This window comes from Sturnus vulgaris, chromosome 3 (genome assembly GCF_052056855.1).
Source record: "Sturnus vulgaris isolate bStuVul1 chromosome 3, bStuVul1.hap1, whole genome shotgun sequence".
NCBI lineage: Eukaryota > Metazoa > Chordata > Aves > Passeriformes > Sturnidae > Sturnus > Sturnus vulgaris.
Window position 1 is genome coordinate 85,693,990 of NC_142245.1, and position 16,806 is coordinate 85,710,795.

The 16,806-nt window shown below is 37.7% G+C and overlaps 1 protein-coding gene across 48 annotated transcripts in view; it reads right to left on the reverse strand.

Annotated features, from left to right (window-relative positions):
* RIMS1 (regulating synaptic membrane exocytosis 1) overlaps positions 1-16,806 on the reverse strand; it is a 311,085-nt gene that overhangs the window by 143,070 nt on the left and 151,209 nt on the right. The window contains exon 1 of one of the 48 annotated variants that reach the window (XM_014870231.2): positions 4,085-4,321. The exons of 44 other annotated variants lie outside the window; for them this stretch is intronic. In XM_014870231.2, coding sequence (XP_014725717.2) covers positions 4,085-4,136 — 52 coding nt within the window. In that variant the 5' untranslated portion in view covers positions 4,137-4,321. Of the gene's footprint in view, positions 1-4,084; positions 4,322-16,806 lie in introns of those variants that run through there. 3 more of the 48 variants (XM_088162201.1, XM_088162199.1, XM_088162200.1) reach the window with 3 other exon arrangements.

Here is a 16,806-nt window from a genome sequence, read left to right on the forward strand (position 1 = left end):
ATGTTTTTCCCTATCTCTTGTGCACATTAAAACAATTGAGTAGGTTTTGACTGAAAAAAAAGGTAATACTTCCATTTTGGTCTTCCTTGGTATTTTTCCTCAGAGTTTTTAAAACTTAAGTTTTTTACTTTAGTATTTGTTAAAAACCGATTTATTAACAATTTATCATCAAAAATCAAAGCTGAAAATAACTCTCCTCGAACCCTAGGCTGTTTCTATACTGCCAATAGCTAGAAGTTTTAACAAGAATGAAGAAAATCGGAAAGAAAATGTCTGAAAGGCTGTAAAGCAGCAGCTCACACATTAGAAGTCTCATGGATACAACAGCCAGGAAGGCATCAATGCCCTGGTAGTACACACTGCAAATAAGGTACAGAAACAGGCAATGCCCAGAGAAACTTACTTGAACACACATTTTCTACATCTGTGTGGAAAGAAGAAAGGCATTTCTGCTCAGATACAGAAGAAAACACACAGTGTTTATAGGCATGCTGATAGAAACAACAGCAAATGCAAGCAAAGCTTCTCATCATCCACAGGACCAGGGAAAGGGAGAAAGGCAGTGACCTTTGTCCAACATAGACACACAGAGCCCACCATGCAAACCTGCACAAGATACTTGAGAAGTGACTATAATTGTATTTCATAATCTTGTTATTCATTATTTCATCTTAAAGAAAACTGGGGGAGATAATTAATAATCTAATGAAAAGAACGTCTGAGAATGGGAAAAAAGAAGGCTATTGGTTGTTCTGAGCTTCAGGACAATAGAGGGAAATACAGCAGATGAAACTCTCTAATTAAAGAGAAAAGCACTTCAGCAGTACCATGATGGGGTCATATTCCAGACAATTAAGGACAAATTCCAGTCAAATTAGGACAATTAAGTCTCGTGAGGATTTGTTGGGGTGGTTTTTTGTTGTTTTGTTTTGTTTTTTGTTGATTTGGTCTTTTTTGTGTGTTTTTCTTTGTTTTTATTGTTTCTGTTTGTTTTGGGTTTTTTAATTATCATTCAATAATATCCTCAATGATGCTGCATTAGAAGATAATGAGAGATTTTGTTTCTCTAGTTCAGAGGGGAATAATGCAGCGAGAATCTTTGGAGTGCACTCTGAGAGATCACTGACACTAATAAAACAATGAGCAAAGGATCTTTGGAGCCTTGCTTCCCACTAGTAGAGAGGAAGTAGTTAAGAATGTGAACATGAATAAACTTCATGATCTTCAAAAAGGGAATGAAATTGAGCAGAAAAAAAGTCAAAAACTTTCCTATCAAAAAAACCAAAACCAAAACAAAACGAAAAATCCCATTGCCAAATAACCAAAGCAAAACATTCCAAACTTAGAGAAAACAAGGAAGCAGCCACAACAGCAAAAGGAGTCTAGCAATCATGGAAGCATTTAAGAAATAATACCAACATTAGAAGCACAACCAGGCCAATTCAGAAGAGGGAGAAATGCAGTCAAAGACTGACCAACTAAATCATAAATGTTTCATTTTCTGGAAGAATCAATGGAAAGTTCCCTTTGAGTGTGTAACTTATAGTGGTCGAGTACCAGGAAGCACACAAGACAAAATTAGAAACACAAAATATAATGCAAACAGCGATGTATGCAAAAACAACCGAGATAATTCTGCAACTATTTAGACCCTACCACTTAGTATCTAGTACCAAGTAGTTGCCAATCTAGAATACTATGTAAAGAATCTGATACATTTGGTTCTATCTGGAGATATAAAATACATTCAGTTGAGCAGGAGTTTTGTTTATGAGCATGCCATGTTAAGAGCCACACCAGAAAAAGTGCCTAGCATAAGGTGAAAACCTATTTAGAAAATAATATTCGAAATATATTCTAACCGTAGTAGGCTAAAATTGGTAATAAATATCCCCCAAGTATTAATTAACCTGGTTCTGTAACCTGGTTCACTCATACTACTGTTCTATGTAATAAAACAGAAACATATTTGACTTGTGAGTGACTTGACCCCAAGGACAAAGGAGTGGCTTTTTATAGGAGGCCAGAACCAGACTTCAAAGCTATCCTGACAAACTAGAAAACTGGAAATAGAGGATCAGGCTCAGAGTAGACAAGGAAATGGCTCCACACTCAGCCCAGGATAAACAAGTGTAGAAACAGGGAGGAATCCACCAGTTGAGAACTAGCAGTGCAGAGGATGATGAGGAGGATATAACTGATCTCAATGGTAACAGGAGAGGATGGCATACAAGCCTGCCTGCTGTAGGAAAACCACTATCCTTGCCCTTTGCAAGTTACAGGGCTGGCCAGAGACCAAGACTCCAGTGCCTTTCCTACTTTTGCTACAAAAATACCTCCAAAAGTCAGACAGGTGAGGAACTTCAGGCTTTGTTGTTAGTTTCGGGGACTTTGTTTTGTTTTATTGCCCATCATGGTTTGTCTTTTGGGCAGCCTTGCACTTAACCAATACCCTGACATAAGAGCTGACCTTGATGAGTGCTCATGCTCTCAGGTTCTGTCCTTGCAGCACACAGTTCAGTTTTCAGAGAGGAATATTTAGGATACTGATGTGTCATTATGGGGGAGAGATGATATAAGTTTAATGGACAGAGAGCTGTAGATAGTCTGGTTTAATAGTCCATTATATCTCTACAGTCAGGGGGTGTGGGGCTCGGTGTGATTTTAAAGCATCTTTTAGATGTCCCAGGTCCATGCTAGTCCAAAGGCTGGAGACATGCTGCTGTCTCTCCATTGCCCACAGCACAGCCCTGAATCACCACAACTCAGGGGGGCACTGCTCTGTATTTCTCAACCCCAAATTTCACTTTCTTCGCCTAAGTTTGCCAATGTGTGCAAGAGACCTCTGGAATGCAGTTTGCAGCCATCTACACAGTGAATAGCTTGAAGAAGAAACAGGGATTTAGCTTCTTTATGTAATCTGTAAACAACTTATTAAGCGTGAGGGAGTGCAAGGCTTTGACCTTAGCTTAGCCAAAGGTGTTCTCCAGTCTTATCCTTGAAACTCCATGCAGAGCAAAGGCTGACCATTGTCTCTCCCAAGCTCAGCATTTTGTCTTCCTGATGTTCCTGCTGCTGTTTCTGTTCCATCTCTGTTTTGACTGCTATTAAATCACATTTTCTCCAATGCATCCCTCAATATTCTGCCCTCAGAAACTCTAATTCTCCTCTAAACTCTGTTGAAATTAAATAGATTTCTAATATATATGTCTTAAAATGTAGTATCTAAAACATTATTTCCAAGAGGATAAAACCTCTTTCATGACTTATTCTATCACATATCTTTAGGATTCATTATTCCAGTGAAAAACATAATTTTCAAAATCAATTTTTATAGACAGTGTTATCAGCTACTTAGATATAGGATTTTAAAGGTATTCATTATTCTCAACACACTGCATAATCCCCAAGGAACTTGCAATGGTGAATTCTTCCTCTCACTTTCCCCTGTGATCCTTCAGTGATTTAGCTGAGTACCTTATTTCAAATACAGAAGGGGGAAGCTGATGTCCTTCCCTGGGCAGAAAGTGCAATGCATCAATATGATCAGGCAGAAATAATGTACAAAATAATCAGAACTGTACATTTATTATAACCCATATATTATTATAATCATAACTTCATCTTATGCTAAATAAACATATTTTTATTCTATGTACAGGAGTTTGATGATGAAGTAAATTTCTAAATTCTTTATCCTTGACTTCTCCAAAATGCAGAAGTCATCATGCAATAGGAGTATTATTACTACTTTTCAGAAACACGTTTCTATTTTGAGGTGCACTTTCAAAATACAGATTTTTGTTTAAAAGCTCATTCCATATAGCATCACTACTGTCAAATTATATTTAACACATGAGCTTTCAAAATATAAACATAACTGAAACACAGACTTAAAGGCAAAATGGTTGTTTATTTCCTCTTTAAGCTGAATATATGCTACAATTAACATTCAGAAGATACAACACCACCACTAGAACTGCACAGTTAAACAAATCTGTTCATAAAAGGATATAATTTTGCTGAAAAATGAGAAATAAAAAAATACAATTAAAACCTCAGCACTATATAGCTCTTTGTTTACCTGTCCCTGAATGCAACGTATGGAGCAGAAACTGAAGAAACCCAGCAAACATAGCAGCTCCAGCAAGAGGATGTTTAAAGCACAACTGGCATCTAGTAGGTTGCTGAATCCAGCCTGCAACTGTAGCAAAACCGTAATGCCAGCAAAAATCCACTTCAGTGTGAAGGAGAGGATAGAAAAGAAGTCATGAGGTCCTTGCGTCCTGATCCTAAGCCAAATTATTCTGCAGTGTCAAGCACTGAGCACCGGTGACACCAGGCAGGGCTAACGAGAGCTCTTGTCATCAGAACAGATCTCTGCAGTGTAGTGCAAGCATCGATTACTGCATTAGTTCCTACACGGTCGCTGCAATGACAGGGAGTTTCAGTCTTTAGAAAGAGTTAATGATTTTAGGAATCCAGAATCAACCATCCTCAGGAAAAAAGATGAGGGAGGGGGGGAAAGCTCCTTCCTCTCTGGATAGAACAGGAAAGAAGTTTCTTAGTGGTTTTAAGCCAAGAGTAGACACAAGCTCAGGCACCTAAGTAATCAATACTACTGCTGCAGTTATTATTTATATTCAGCAGTGGTGCACTGAACAAGTTTAATCAACTGCATAGATGAAGCAATTTTGTTTAGGAAATGTGGCTTTTTAAATTTATATAAAACATCCTAAGCTGCAGATTTACTTCCAGCACACTAAAATCACTAACAGCCCTTGATACCACTTTTTACAAATTAATAGGATAATTTAATTATTTTCATATATAACAGATGTGTGCATGGAAACATCATTTTATATAAGAAAAATGTACTCCAAATAAAAACTCCCAGGAAATAACATCTTGTATTCCAAATTACATGTTCAAGATAAAACAGAAAAGCAGAACTTGTATTTGCAAAAGCCGGATGATTAGAGAATTATAGCTAATAGAATTTACTGAAGAATTTAATCTACTGCAATGGTATCCAAATGATCCAACAATAAAATTATTTCTGTGGCAGAGATAGCCTTCCTCTGTACAAATAGATGGTTTTCTGCAGCCTATCTACATACTGCAGGACTTCCAGAATACAATGCGGGATGTCCAAAAGACAAAAACCCTGCTGTTTAGAACTAAAATGTAAGAAAGCAAAGCAAACAAAGAGAAGCTTAGAAGGGATAAAATATAAATAGTAAAGCTAATGAGAGCTTACAGCTCCTTCATACTTAACACGATATGGATCTATTAGTAATAATGAAAATACCTTTACAATGAAGTTGTTTCCCTCTAATTCTGGCTCAAACCCAAGGTACTGAACACTCTCTTTCACACTCCCACATGTCAGTCAACAGCAAAAGCCACAGAATATCCCTGGCCACTGCTGACTAAGTGTCCCCAGTAGCACCGTGTCAGCATGAGGAACATACAACTGTCTAACTCTGCTTTATTCACAGGCATGCCCTTGTTAGGAGATGGTTTTTTGGAGGACAACAGTGTCCAGTCTTAATATATTTCAAGAGACAGTCATCATCTACTACTGACTGAGGAACATAGACCCAGCTTTATTCTAAAGCCAGAAACATTTCTTGCAAAAGAAACAAAGGGCCGAGTATGCCAAATGCCTGATGCCTCCACAGTACATCCCCTGAGCCTTCTGCATTACTCCTTGAAGGATGGATGACCTCTCTTGTGCCAGGGCAGGCATTGAGGGCTTTGCATTACTTTCAGAGCAGCACACCTGGGTCCTGAACACACACATCACCCCACCTGACTGCACAAACTAAATAAGGCAGGGGATTTTGTCACAATGCAAGTCAATAGATGGAAAATTCTTGCTTGCTAGAACCTCAGAATTTGTAAATGAGACTGTATTATAAAGGGCTTGTTTTCTGACTTATTTCAAGAGTTTCTGACATTCCCATAGCATACATGTGTCTGTGAAAAAAATAATGAACAGTTTTCCCAAACATTTAGGAAGGTTGTTTGTTAAACCTCAGCCTCATGGTGTTGTTAAAGCTCTCACTGTCTCCCACTCCCCTACATGATAACCCCTCCCTCTCCTCCAGCAGGTAGTTCTCAATGCCCATTTTACTGCTATCCCCAGCCATGAGTTCTGCCCAAGTTCTGCCTAAGAAGCCCAGCCAAACAGCTTCAGACGGTAAAAGTGTCTGCAAGTATTTGCTGAAAATAAGGGAAGAGAGGAGCAACAGAAGAATGTTCTGAAGTCAGAAAGGGAGTTTTACAGAAAAGAACAGAACCACCAACTCCAGCATCCATTACTCATCCCTATGGGTGGATTTTATTCCTCCCAGCCCCAGACTCATTGAGCCTTTCTGGCTGCCCCAAAGGCTCATCTGACAGCTTAAGAATAAAGTGCTAATAGTTGGTCCATTTACTTTTACATCCATTAATAGTATCAAAGCACTTGGAAACTAACTGTAAAACTGGACATCATTCCATTTTCCTACTAAAAATATATATAATTAAGTTATAACATACTTTCAAACTTTGCAGAAGATAGCATTGCCTTTGTAATCTCTGCAGGTTTTTACCCATGCAAATGATTTTATTGCCACTATCTTCTGAGGCATGTTACCTTACACATCTGATAGTTAGATATTGACCATCGTATTTTAGCCCTTCTTAATCCTCTTGCTAATAGTTGGTCCAGATCTTAATCTGTTACAGAAATTTTTAAGACCATTAGAAAAGCATGAGATTGAACAATCTCACACAACTCTACCATTATTCAAGTTTTAAGAGAACAAATTCCAAGCATTAAACATACTGTTTAGTTTTATGCCTGGGTGGAAATGCAACTGTCCTCTCAACCAAAAGTTTTACAACACTTTTTAGAAAGAGGAAAGTCAGAGAATGGTCCTAAGCTTAATTCTGTAGCACAAAAAGAGAAATTCGAGTAAAGAAACCTCTGTGCTTAAGTTGGAATTTGAATTAGAAAATCAGAGAAACAACAAAAAACATCTGTTACAGTTTCCAGTCCTCAAAGCCAAGTTATAGTGGGGAAGATATTCTAATACAATTGCAGGAGTCTTAGATACAATATTAGGTATTGTATATGACATTTTGCACTGTAGCCCTGTCTGATCTGCTTCAAAAGGTCCTGGCTATTGTGGCAGATGAATAGTGACTAGACAAGCCTCATACCACACCTCTAAGAGCAGGGCAAGAAAAGGACCTGGGAAACTACATACTGAGATGGTTAGGGAACAAATCCTTCTAGAATGCAGTCCTGAGCACATGAAGGCCAAGAAGGTGCCTGGGAACCACCTGCATGGCTTTACCTAGGGCAAATCTTGCCTGCCCAGTACGGTTGCTGGATCTGTAGGCAGGGGGATAGCAGCAGATACTGTTTAATGTAAGTGTAGCCCAGCTTCCAACCAAGTCTCTCATAATATCCTTCCAGCCAAATCAGAGAGCTATGGATTGACTGGTGAACTGTGAAGTGGGTGGAAAACTGACCTGTCTGACTCAAGTGATGGACAAAGGACTGGAGTTTGACTGGTGGTAAAATGTTAGACACAATAAAAAGGACTAGAACAAAGATGCATGGGGAAGAAACAAGGCTTTCCTTTGCTCTGCTAGAAGCACTCCAGACCACAAAAAGCTCTACTGAGATCATAGAAAACTTGAAGTAGTCTTTGGCTTGGCATTCAGAATTAAACTCACTAGAAAAAACATACTTGCTTCTGATAGGCTTTAGTGCAGTGTTTAGCTAAGACTGAGTTAATTAAAACCCTTGCAGCAAAAGTACATCTTCTCTTCAGTAAGGGATGGCCCAGTGAAGAGACTGAATGTTTTTCAATCTCTTTTTAGGATTCTTTAGCAAAATAGTTACAATTTGCAAAGATAATGTTTGACCATTTACCAGAGAAAGATGTCTATATATAAATACAGAAATACATACATTCACACACTTCTGAAGAAGGGATAACAGATTGGCATAGCAATTGTGAAATTTTTCACAAATACTGAAAAAAACAAGAGGTTAAGAACCTCTGGCGAAAAAGACATATAGCTCCTTAAAGGAATGTCTTAACATTAAATTAAACATTCCTTAAACACACATCAAACTTGTTAGAGCTCATCAAAGTTCCTTTCCTTTCAGGCATGTGCATATTCTGTTTATATTCCTAGCCAGATAACAAAATATTTAAAAAGCACCAAAGCAGAAATTAGGTTGTCTCATCAACAGAATAATATGCTGAAGCTAATAAGTTTGGTCTTTTATGTCATGCTGTTGTTTCTCCACAGCTTTCAATTCAAATCTTGTTCCAACCTAATAAATTCAAAGTCAAAGTGAAGTAACTTGGCATCTGTCTGAATAACACCATGAAAGAGCACACATTTGGGAGCAGGCTGTGGTGTGTCTCCCACTGGCATCCCAGAATAAAGGCTTGGCCACCTTGTTTCTAAAGGTCCCCTAGGGGAGTTCTACAGAACATCACCCATCATTTTGCAGCAGACTGGAAGACAGAAGAGCATTTCTGTACAACTTAGTGATAGGAACTCCTTCAAGCACACAGGTCTGAAAGAGCCAGCAAAGAAACACCCTGCTATTTATTGCTTTTGTAGCCAGCATTCCAAGTTCCACTGTCAATTGTTCAGTACTGTTCTGCCACTGATGTTTCATTTCCTCTTCCTCCACCTGTGATTGACTCGATTGTTCTTGACTCCTCTGAGGAAGATGATTGTGACAGTGAAACTGGAAAGAGACAAAATGAACACTCACCCTAGAAAACCTAGGTTGGGCCTTCAATCCCATAGGTGCAGTGGCTGAGATCTTTGCCATCCAACCTTCATGATTCAGTAACTTTGTAATGCATTTATCTTACTTATATTATCTACTAAAAAAGTCAACAACTCTTCAGATAGCTCATTTTGATAACTGGCCTTGACTGAGGAGGATCTACTGACTATCAAGAGAAAACATCAGTGCATATCTAACAGTGCAGCCACTGTCAGATTTACAGATTTCTGAACTTCCTCTGGCATCATAGGATGATGAATTGACCTCTGTGTGTAAGAAGATTTTGTGGAGTATTTTTCTTCATAATAAGGGCAGTAAGTAACTTATCTATAAAAGATCTGCTGGATAACTTCTTTTTTAGACCCAAAGGTCATCTTAAACAAACCCTAATTCAAGAAATTTGCTCAGTTATCCAATTGATAACCAAAGCCAGATGTTTTCAGTTAAATGGTGACCAATCACTGGCACTGACTTTTCAATTTACTAATCAATGGGATCAAAATACTATTTTTGTCCCCAACTTTGACTACTGTTTCTAGTTGTATTACTGTCTCGACAGAGCCAGATTTCCCCCAGCTCCCACACCCCACAGCACAGTGGATGTGGAAGACCCATATTCAAAGTCCCTTCCCTGCCTGATGCAGGATGAGCTGGGTTGAAGGGTTGGTATGCCAGCACCACCTTTGATAGCCATACTCAAGTACAGGCTTGAACTGACAGAACCAAATTGCTGCAATCCATTCAGCCTGTAAGAAGAGGCTGCAGGCATCCACCTGCACTTGAGTTTTCCTGCCAAGAGAGAAGTCATGCAAAATGCATTCCATTCAAACCCAGATTACATCAAAGTAGGAGAATCAAACTAAGGTCACAATGTCATTACAGCTTATTTAATTCAGCCACATAATCTTACCAAAATTCCTTAAAACAACTATTTTTTCCCCCTTCAAATACTCTCGATCCCCATTACAAAGTGAAAATCAAAAGATTACACATGTTCTCAACTAATTTCTGTATAGGTTGTGATTGAAAGGTCATACAGCCATGGGTGATAGACACATGTGTGTTACTATTTTATTCTGTTTCTGTATTTCAGGAAAATTTTGACCCTTTAACTCACATTCTTTCCATTTCCTTACTACCTAACTGGATGTAGACATGATTTAATTTCTGAATCATTCTACAATTCAGATTCCTCCCATTAAATCTAAAAAATGTCAGGTTTAAACCTGTAGGTGTAGAAGAAGAGATTACAGCTGACCTTACCCCTGATAAGTCACAGTCATCTTAATTCCCAAAGAAGAGGAACAGCCTTGCCCTTAACAGGTTGCAGCTGTGACTAATAAAGATAAATGTGATAAAAGGGGTGGGTTGGGTACTTAAGTGCAAGTTTGGAGGTAGAGGAGCCTTAAGGAAGAAGGAGTGATCTGGAGAGACAAGAAGAAAATAAGGAAGAGAGTTACTGCAGTAGAAGATCTGCTGTGAGGTCAGTCTGGGTCTGATGGAGTCAGAGGCTGCTGTTGGAGCCTGCAGTCACAGCTGAGCTGGGTGAAAGCCTCTGTTCAGAGTCTGCAAACCAATGCTTGCAGTCACAGTCCAGCAGGAAATAGCCAGCAGTCAGAGCCTGCAGCTGGACCCCACAGTGGGAGCTTGCTGTAGTCAGTCAGGATGGCAAAGCTGTAAAGAAGAATAAACTGGGACCCTTTCCATGTTGTTGAATGAGAGTCTGTGTCTTGGCTCATTTCTATCCCTAACGAGAGGTCTGCTGCAACAAAAACCCACAAGTTAAAGCTGCAGTACTATATGTACTGACTATCCCAAAAGGAGCTTCTATTAAGCAGCATTTTCTGTTACTTTAAAATGTTATATACCATCCACACAAATAAAACTAAATAATTACTAATAATTTAATAAAACTACACGTCTAAATGCAGGGTTTAATGGTGACCATGTTGTTTAAGCATTGTCAGAAAATTTATTCCCAATCTTTATAGAAATTTTCTAGGGCAAAGTAAGATTATGTCCACAATAGCACAGCTAAGTGATGTTATGATGGCAACGTGCCTAAAGTTAATATTAATAATTGTTACTGCAGCTTTCTTTTTCAGGGAAACAATACTGCTATATTGTAGTTTTTAAGGATATTTTTTAAGAGAAGTCAAAATGTAAGTGGTACATTTGTTTAACAAAAAAACAACTGCTCACTGGAAAAATTGTCTTCCTAAGTGTTTCAGTGGCTTGTAGGAATAGTCATTCCCCAAGACTTCCTTAATAGTGATATTTAAAACTTGGTAATAGGAACAGTTTAACCAACTTGTTTTATAACTGATTTCAGAGCAACCTTTCCGTGGAAAAGAGCCAGCAGCTGAACAACTGGATTTATTTCTAAACATTCAGTTCCATTCGTAGGGGACTGTTTTGCTCTGTCTGCTTAAAGAGAGTGACAGCTCCCCAGCTGGCAAATCCATAATGACTCTCCCATGGGAGATAACTGTACCTACCTTGGTACACTGATAAGGTTCAGCATGCTACACAAAAATTGGCAGAAACAGCAAACACTAGAAAGTTTTGAGAACCTGCATCTATTTAAAATTGGATTTCTGAGTTCCTTTGTAAGGTCCTATTTTATCTGTAAGTGCAAGTCACTTTTATACTATATTTTAAGTAAAATCTGAGCCTGTAGAGAATACAATATTCCTTGGCATACCATGTGTTTTGATATAAACTTACACTAATTCGCTGTGGTAGCATGCTGGAGCATGACAGGCAAGAGCTGCCATTACATTTGTGAATGACCCAAGGCTTTGCAGAGTTGAAAGAAATGTGGTTATCACTAGCCTTCAGCTCACGGCACTGGTTGGCATTCACTGCCAGAGCAGAAGTTTTTGCTCATCTCCATTTCAACAGAGAACTGTATAAAGAGCAGGCAGGTTAAAGAGAGTCACCTGGGGAGCATTGCTTTGCACAGTATGAGCTTCCTGCTCTGCAAAGCTGTGTGTCACTCCTACCCAGAACTGACAGGACACCAGTGCCAGGATCTGAAATTCCCACCCCAGAAGTGGGAGCAGGGCTGAGGAACTCCAAGGACTATATCTAGCTGCTTCAGAATGGTATTTCCTCTCTTGTGACACCTGCTGAGGATCTTTAATGCTGAACATTCTGACTTTCAAAGACAAGACAAAGGCAAATAATAAAAATCTGCAGGATTGTATATTCAAGCATAGCTCTCTTCCCTGCCTCTAGGATAATGCCCTGTTAACTACATATCATGATCTCTGAAGTATTTAACTGGAACAGACTTACTGAAGTGCCTTCTAATAGCACACAAATATTCTACTTCATATATACATACACATTCAGAAACTTGTACACCTCACAGAAAAATCTTACGTTAGTGCTATGAAATGACAGCAAAACAAGAATATGAAAATATTTTCTTATATGTTATCGTATATTTTATTTTTGTTCCTGAACTCACTTGACTGCAGCATTCCTGAAGCAGTTAATGCAGTCTCATTAAACAAGTGCTTCTTATGCATTAGAAAATTAGGTTGGAAGGATACTGTGGGAAAGTAGGAAGAGAATATGCAGCTCAACCAAGATTCCTTAAGCACAAACATAGAGAGTCATGTGTAAATGTGTAACTCTGAACTTCTGAAATTTTGAAAATCTAGCTCGTGATCCTCAAACAAGAGTCCCTTTTCCTTGTTGTGTTCTTCCCTGAGAATAGGACTCAATTCAAGAAATGAATAACTGCTTCTATAGAGCTATTTGTGTCAGTGTAATTTCCATATGCAGAACACATCCCAGATATCATTTGTAACACTAAATGACAATGTACATCTGCCTATGGAAAAAAATGTGCATGCAGATAAAATCTGAAAAAAGCTTTTAAATTCCTGGTTCAAGTGTTAAGTGTGCCTGCATTTCCAGATTCTCTCTGTGCTGAGAGAAACTGTTTTGCACAGAGGCTGATGAAAAAAAAGGGAGATTTGACTGCTCCATCTAGTGGTTCATTAAGCACAATTTTAATGGTTTAAGAACATGTGGCCTTATGGTTTCAAAAGGGCCATATCTGGAGTTTTTGTTTTCTCTGAGCAACAGGGGAAAATAAATTCTTAGAACCTAATTATTTTAATAGCATAGCATAAAAATGTAGAAATATTTACCTACTTGTAGAATGTAACTATATTGAACTTTAATGTAATTTTATATTTTTAGATAATTTCTATTTATTAACTGATTTATGCTATTTAGTTAATAAACTTCATTGAAGCCAGCAAAGTTTTACAAATTGTTCTTTTGAATTTATAGCAAGTTACATTTATATTTGAGTTTACATTTCCAGTGAAAAGGTACCTATGTTTTCACTAAAACAACAAAATTAATAACAAGCCAACCATTTAAACATATACACTGACTTATTACTACAAGAAGTAAATTTCAAAGCTCACATCTGATTCAGTAAGTGACTTCTACTCTGCGACTGAAAACTCTTAAGCAGATCTAGAGCCCCACAGAATTTTAGAGGAAAAAAGAAGTCTGTGCCCTAAAGTCTACACAAACCTATTCCATGAAAATTCTAAAACATACTGAGAACTTGGGTTCCTTAGAAAACTGGTAAAATAACATGACAAGTTGCTTTAAATAGAACTCTTTTTTTCCAACAATCATTTTGAGAATAGCTAACTAGAATTGGAGCTCATATTGCAGAGGAAAGAATTACAAAATTGAGGGCTAGGTTAAAAATACTGGAACTTTAAATTCTAGAAATTAATGTGTACATGTTGCTACATGTCTAAAAACATTTTGTCTTGCCTTACGCATGCCTGAGAGGTATTCAAGGAATGCAAAATAGAGGGACAGTGACTTATCATGTGTATTAAACTAGAACCTGATATGCAATCAGAACCTCTGTGTAATGAAATTTAAATTCATCCTTAAATTTTCTGCAGATCTGCATTGAAAATTGCAAATAATCCCATGGTATTTATGGCCCAAATGAACCATACAACACATATTTCTCAACTTGCTCAATGGAGCAAGTTGCACTCGGTCCAGTTTGCACATAAGGTACAGCAAAGACCTTTACAGGTCACAAAGTAAAGAATGCTGATATTTTCTTTTTTAAAATAGAAAAGATCATATTTACAGAGAGGAAGAAAATGTAAAAATAAATTGTTCTAAATAAAATGTTTTATTAGGAGTTCCCTCATGGCTTAAAAGAATGTGTAATAAAATATTTAATATTGAGGGTCTAAAACAATAATGATGTGAGCATGCATTTACTGCATAGCATCACAGTATTTCCAAGATTTCCATTCTTACCAAAAAAATTTGAAGCTGTTTAGCAATTAGAAAGCTCTTCATATACAGTCAGTCAAGGGTATGTGATAAGGAATGTGCATAAGAGAGAGGTATTTTTAAGATGTTAGACATGTACAAATGCAGAGAGTTAAAGTGCTGGAATACCTAAAAATGTAACAAATTCAGCTCTCAACATCTAGAGCAGCTGGGTATCTACTGAGGGAGGGGTGAACTGACAGCACGTTGGACCAGCAGCAGGTAGGTCCTGGCTGTCCACTACACGCCCTAGCCAATCAATAATTAGTTTCATGCTGCACTTGGCATGTTGTGCCTGCAGACTTTGTATTCTCACAGCAAACTTTGGCAGGAAAGACAAAAACACCTATTAATCTGAAAATGGAACTGTAAAACCCTGCCCTGTCCTTATATACTTTCAATATGAATGGCAAAACAAAACACCTGTCTCCCTTTGAACTAAAACATTAGAAGAGTCTTTTACTTGGACCAGAAAACAAACCTGCTCAGTTATCAGAATAATTATATTAAGGTCTTAAAAATGCAGGGGAGACGGTAAATAATGAAAAGTGCAGAAAGGTCCAAAGCACACAAATATCACATCGTTGTATCTTTTAGCAGTGGCTCCATCAGTAAAACAAACAAATTAACTAAGTACCTCATAATGCCATTTGAAATAAAGCCCACAAAAACAAAGTAACCAAAAACTGAAAAGACACCAACCCAAAGGAGGAAAAAGGCTATAAAGTCTGAAAAAATGAAAGAAAGAGTTTCACAATATTTATAAACATAGCAATATACATAGTATACACACACGAATCATTTTGATACCCAATAAGAAAACCAAACGGGCAAATAAAAGGGTAATTTAGGTGATTAGCAACAAATTACTATGTAGTGAAAACAGGCATCTAGGCTCATGGAGGCAACCTGCAGCTATCTATGAGAGAATGCAAGCATGTCAGAGGACACTAGAACATAACCTGAAATTCTGCTGGGTGCTGATAAATGGACCAAAAAGGTACTTAGCAATCCTTGCACTAAATAAGCATTCTAATTTATTATCATCAAGGCAAGTTGGAGTCTCAGTCATGTACTGAAATCTCACAAAATTAGGCAATGTATAATCATTAAAAGAAAATCTGGACTCCACTGAACTTGCAATTTAAATGCAAGGCAATAAAACAGCAGACAAATAAATAAGGAACAAGTGACTACAACTTACACCATAGTGTCAGCCAGTGCCAAACGGGTTGTCATTCACATTCTGTGCCTTTAAAGTAATCCCTGGAACAGCTGTGCCTCTGTCCAGCAAGCACTCTCTGTTTACTACTAGGCAGGACAAAGGCCAAGAATAAACCCTAACAGACAATTTCCATGCATCCTTCTCTTGAGGAGCTCAAAAATGTGCCTCAATTCATTACTTGGCCAAAAAAAGTCAAAGAATGGCCCTTTCATTTAGTAGTCAGTAAATATCACCAATGGGATGGGCATATTTGAAACCATAACACTTGTGCTTGGCAACAGGAGAAATGGAGATAAGAATCAGCTTAAGAGATTACAAAGTGTAGATTGGGAGTCCCTGATTTTAAAGCCCACATGTTGTACAGGAGAAAGAAGGAACAAAGAAATCATTAGAAGAATACAAAAACACATGAGCAAATATGGGAAAACGATTTTCAGAGGGACATTCAAAATGGACAGGAACAGGATGAAACCGTGCATATTTATTCAAAGGAAACACAAGCATCTCATAATTATTAATCTTCTTTCTGACACAATCAAGTTTTTCCTAGAGCTATTTATCAGTATACTGATTTTAGAAAACTCATATAGACCAGTCTATCTACTCAAAGTAATGCTTAAAGAAAGAAACTGGAATTGTTCCTAGTTTACTCTATAACTAAAATTAAAATCAATAACATTGCACGTATTATTCTAGAAGCCAATAATTGTTTTACCTTTTTATTGCATAGGCTTTCATTTTTCACCCAAAGTGGGACAGATTTTCCATACAGGTAGAAAAATGCAAAGTTTGGATTTCAGTTCCAAGACCTAAACTCATCCTTCAATACACTGCACAGACTATGCAATTATGCAGATTTACCAAATGCAGTTTGGTTCATCCTTCACAGTTCCTCTTTTTCTCTAAAGTCTCAGATCAAAAAAGTAACAGTAAATGCTGAGTAGCAGTTCACATAACTTTTATGGTATACAAAAAATGCATGCATATAAAAAGTACTGAATAGCAGAAGTGTAATAAAGAATCAACCTCTGGCTATAACACCATGCTATATATCAAGTTACTGAGTTTAAAGTCCAGTTAACTTCATAGCAGTACTTTGAAAAGTACTGCTCAGCAGCTAAAATTAGGACAAGCTTTTCAAAAGCTTTTTCATCTCCCTCTTAGACCCTTAAAAAGTGCTCCATGACCCAGAGTTCACACTCACATTCACATGCCTGCTACCTGAAATGATTTCTGTATGGAAAAAAACTGACTGCTGAATGGTCCTGAGAATGGATCCTTCATGGAGAAGCCTATAGAACTCCTGGGTTTCTCTACAAGTTCAAACATTCATAGCTCCTGAAAGTAAAGGTGCCCTGATGTCAAACATAAAGTGTTTTTAAACAGAAGACTCCATCCATGCTTCAGTATCTGCCCTCCTGTAATT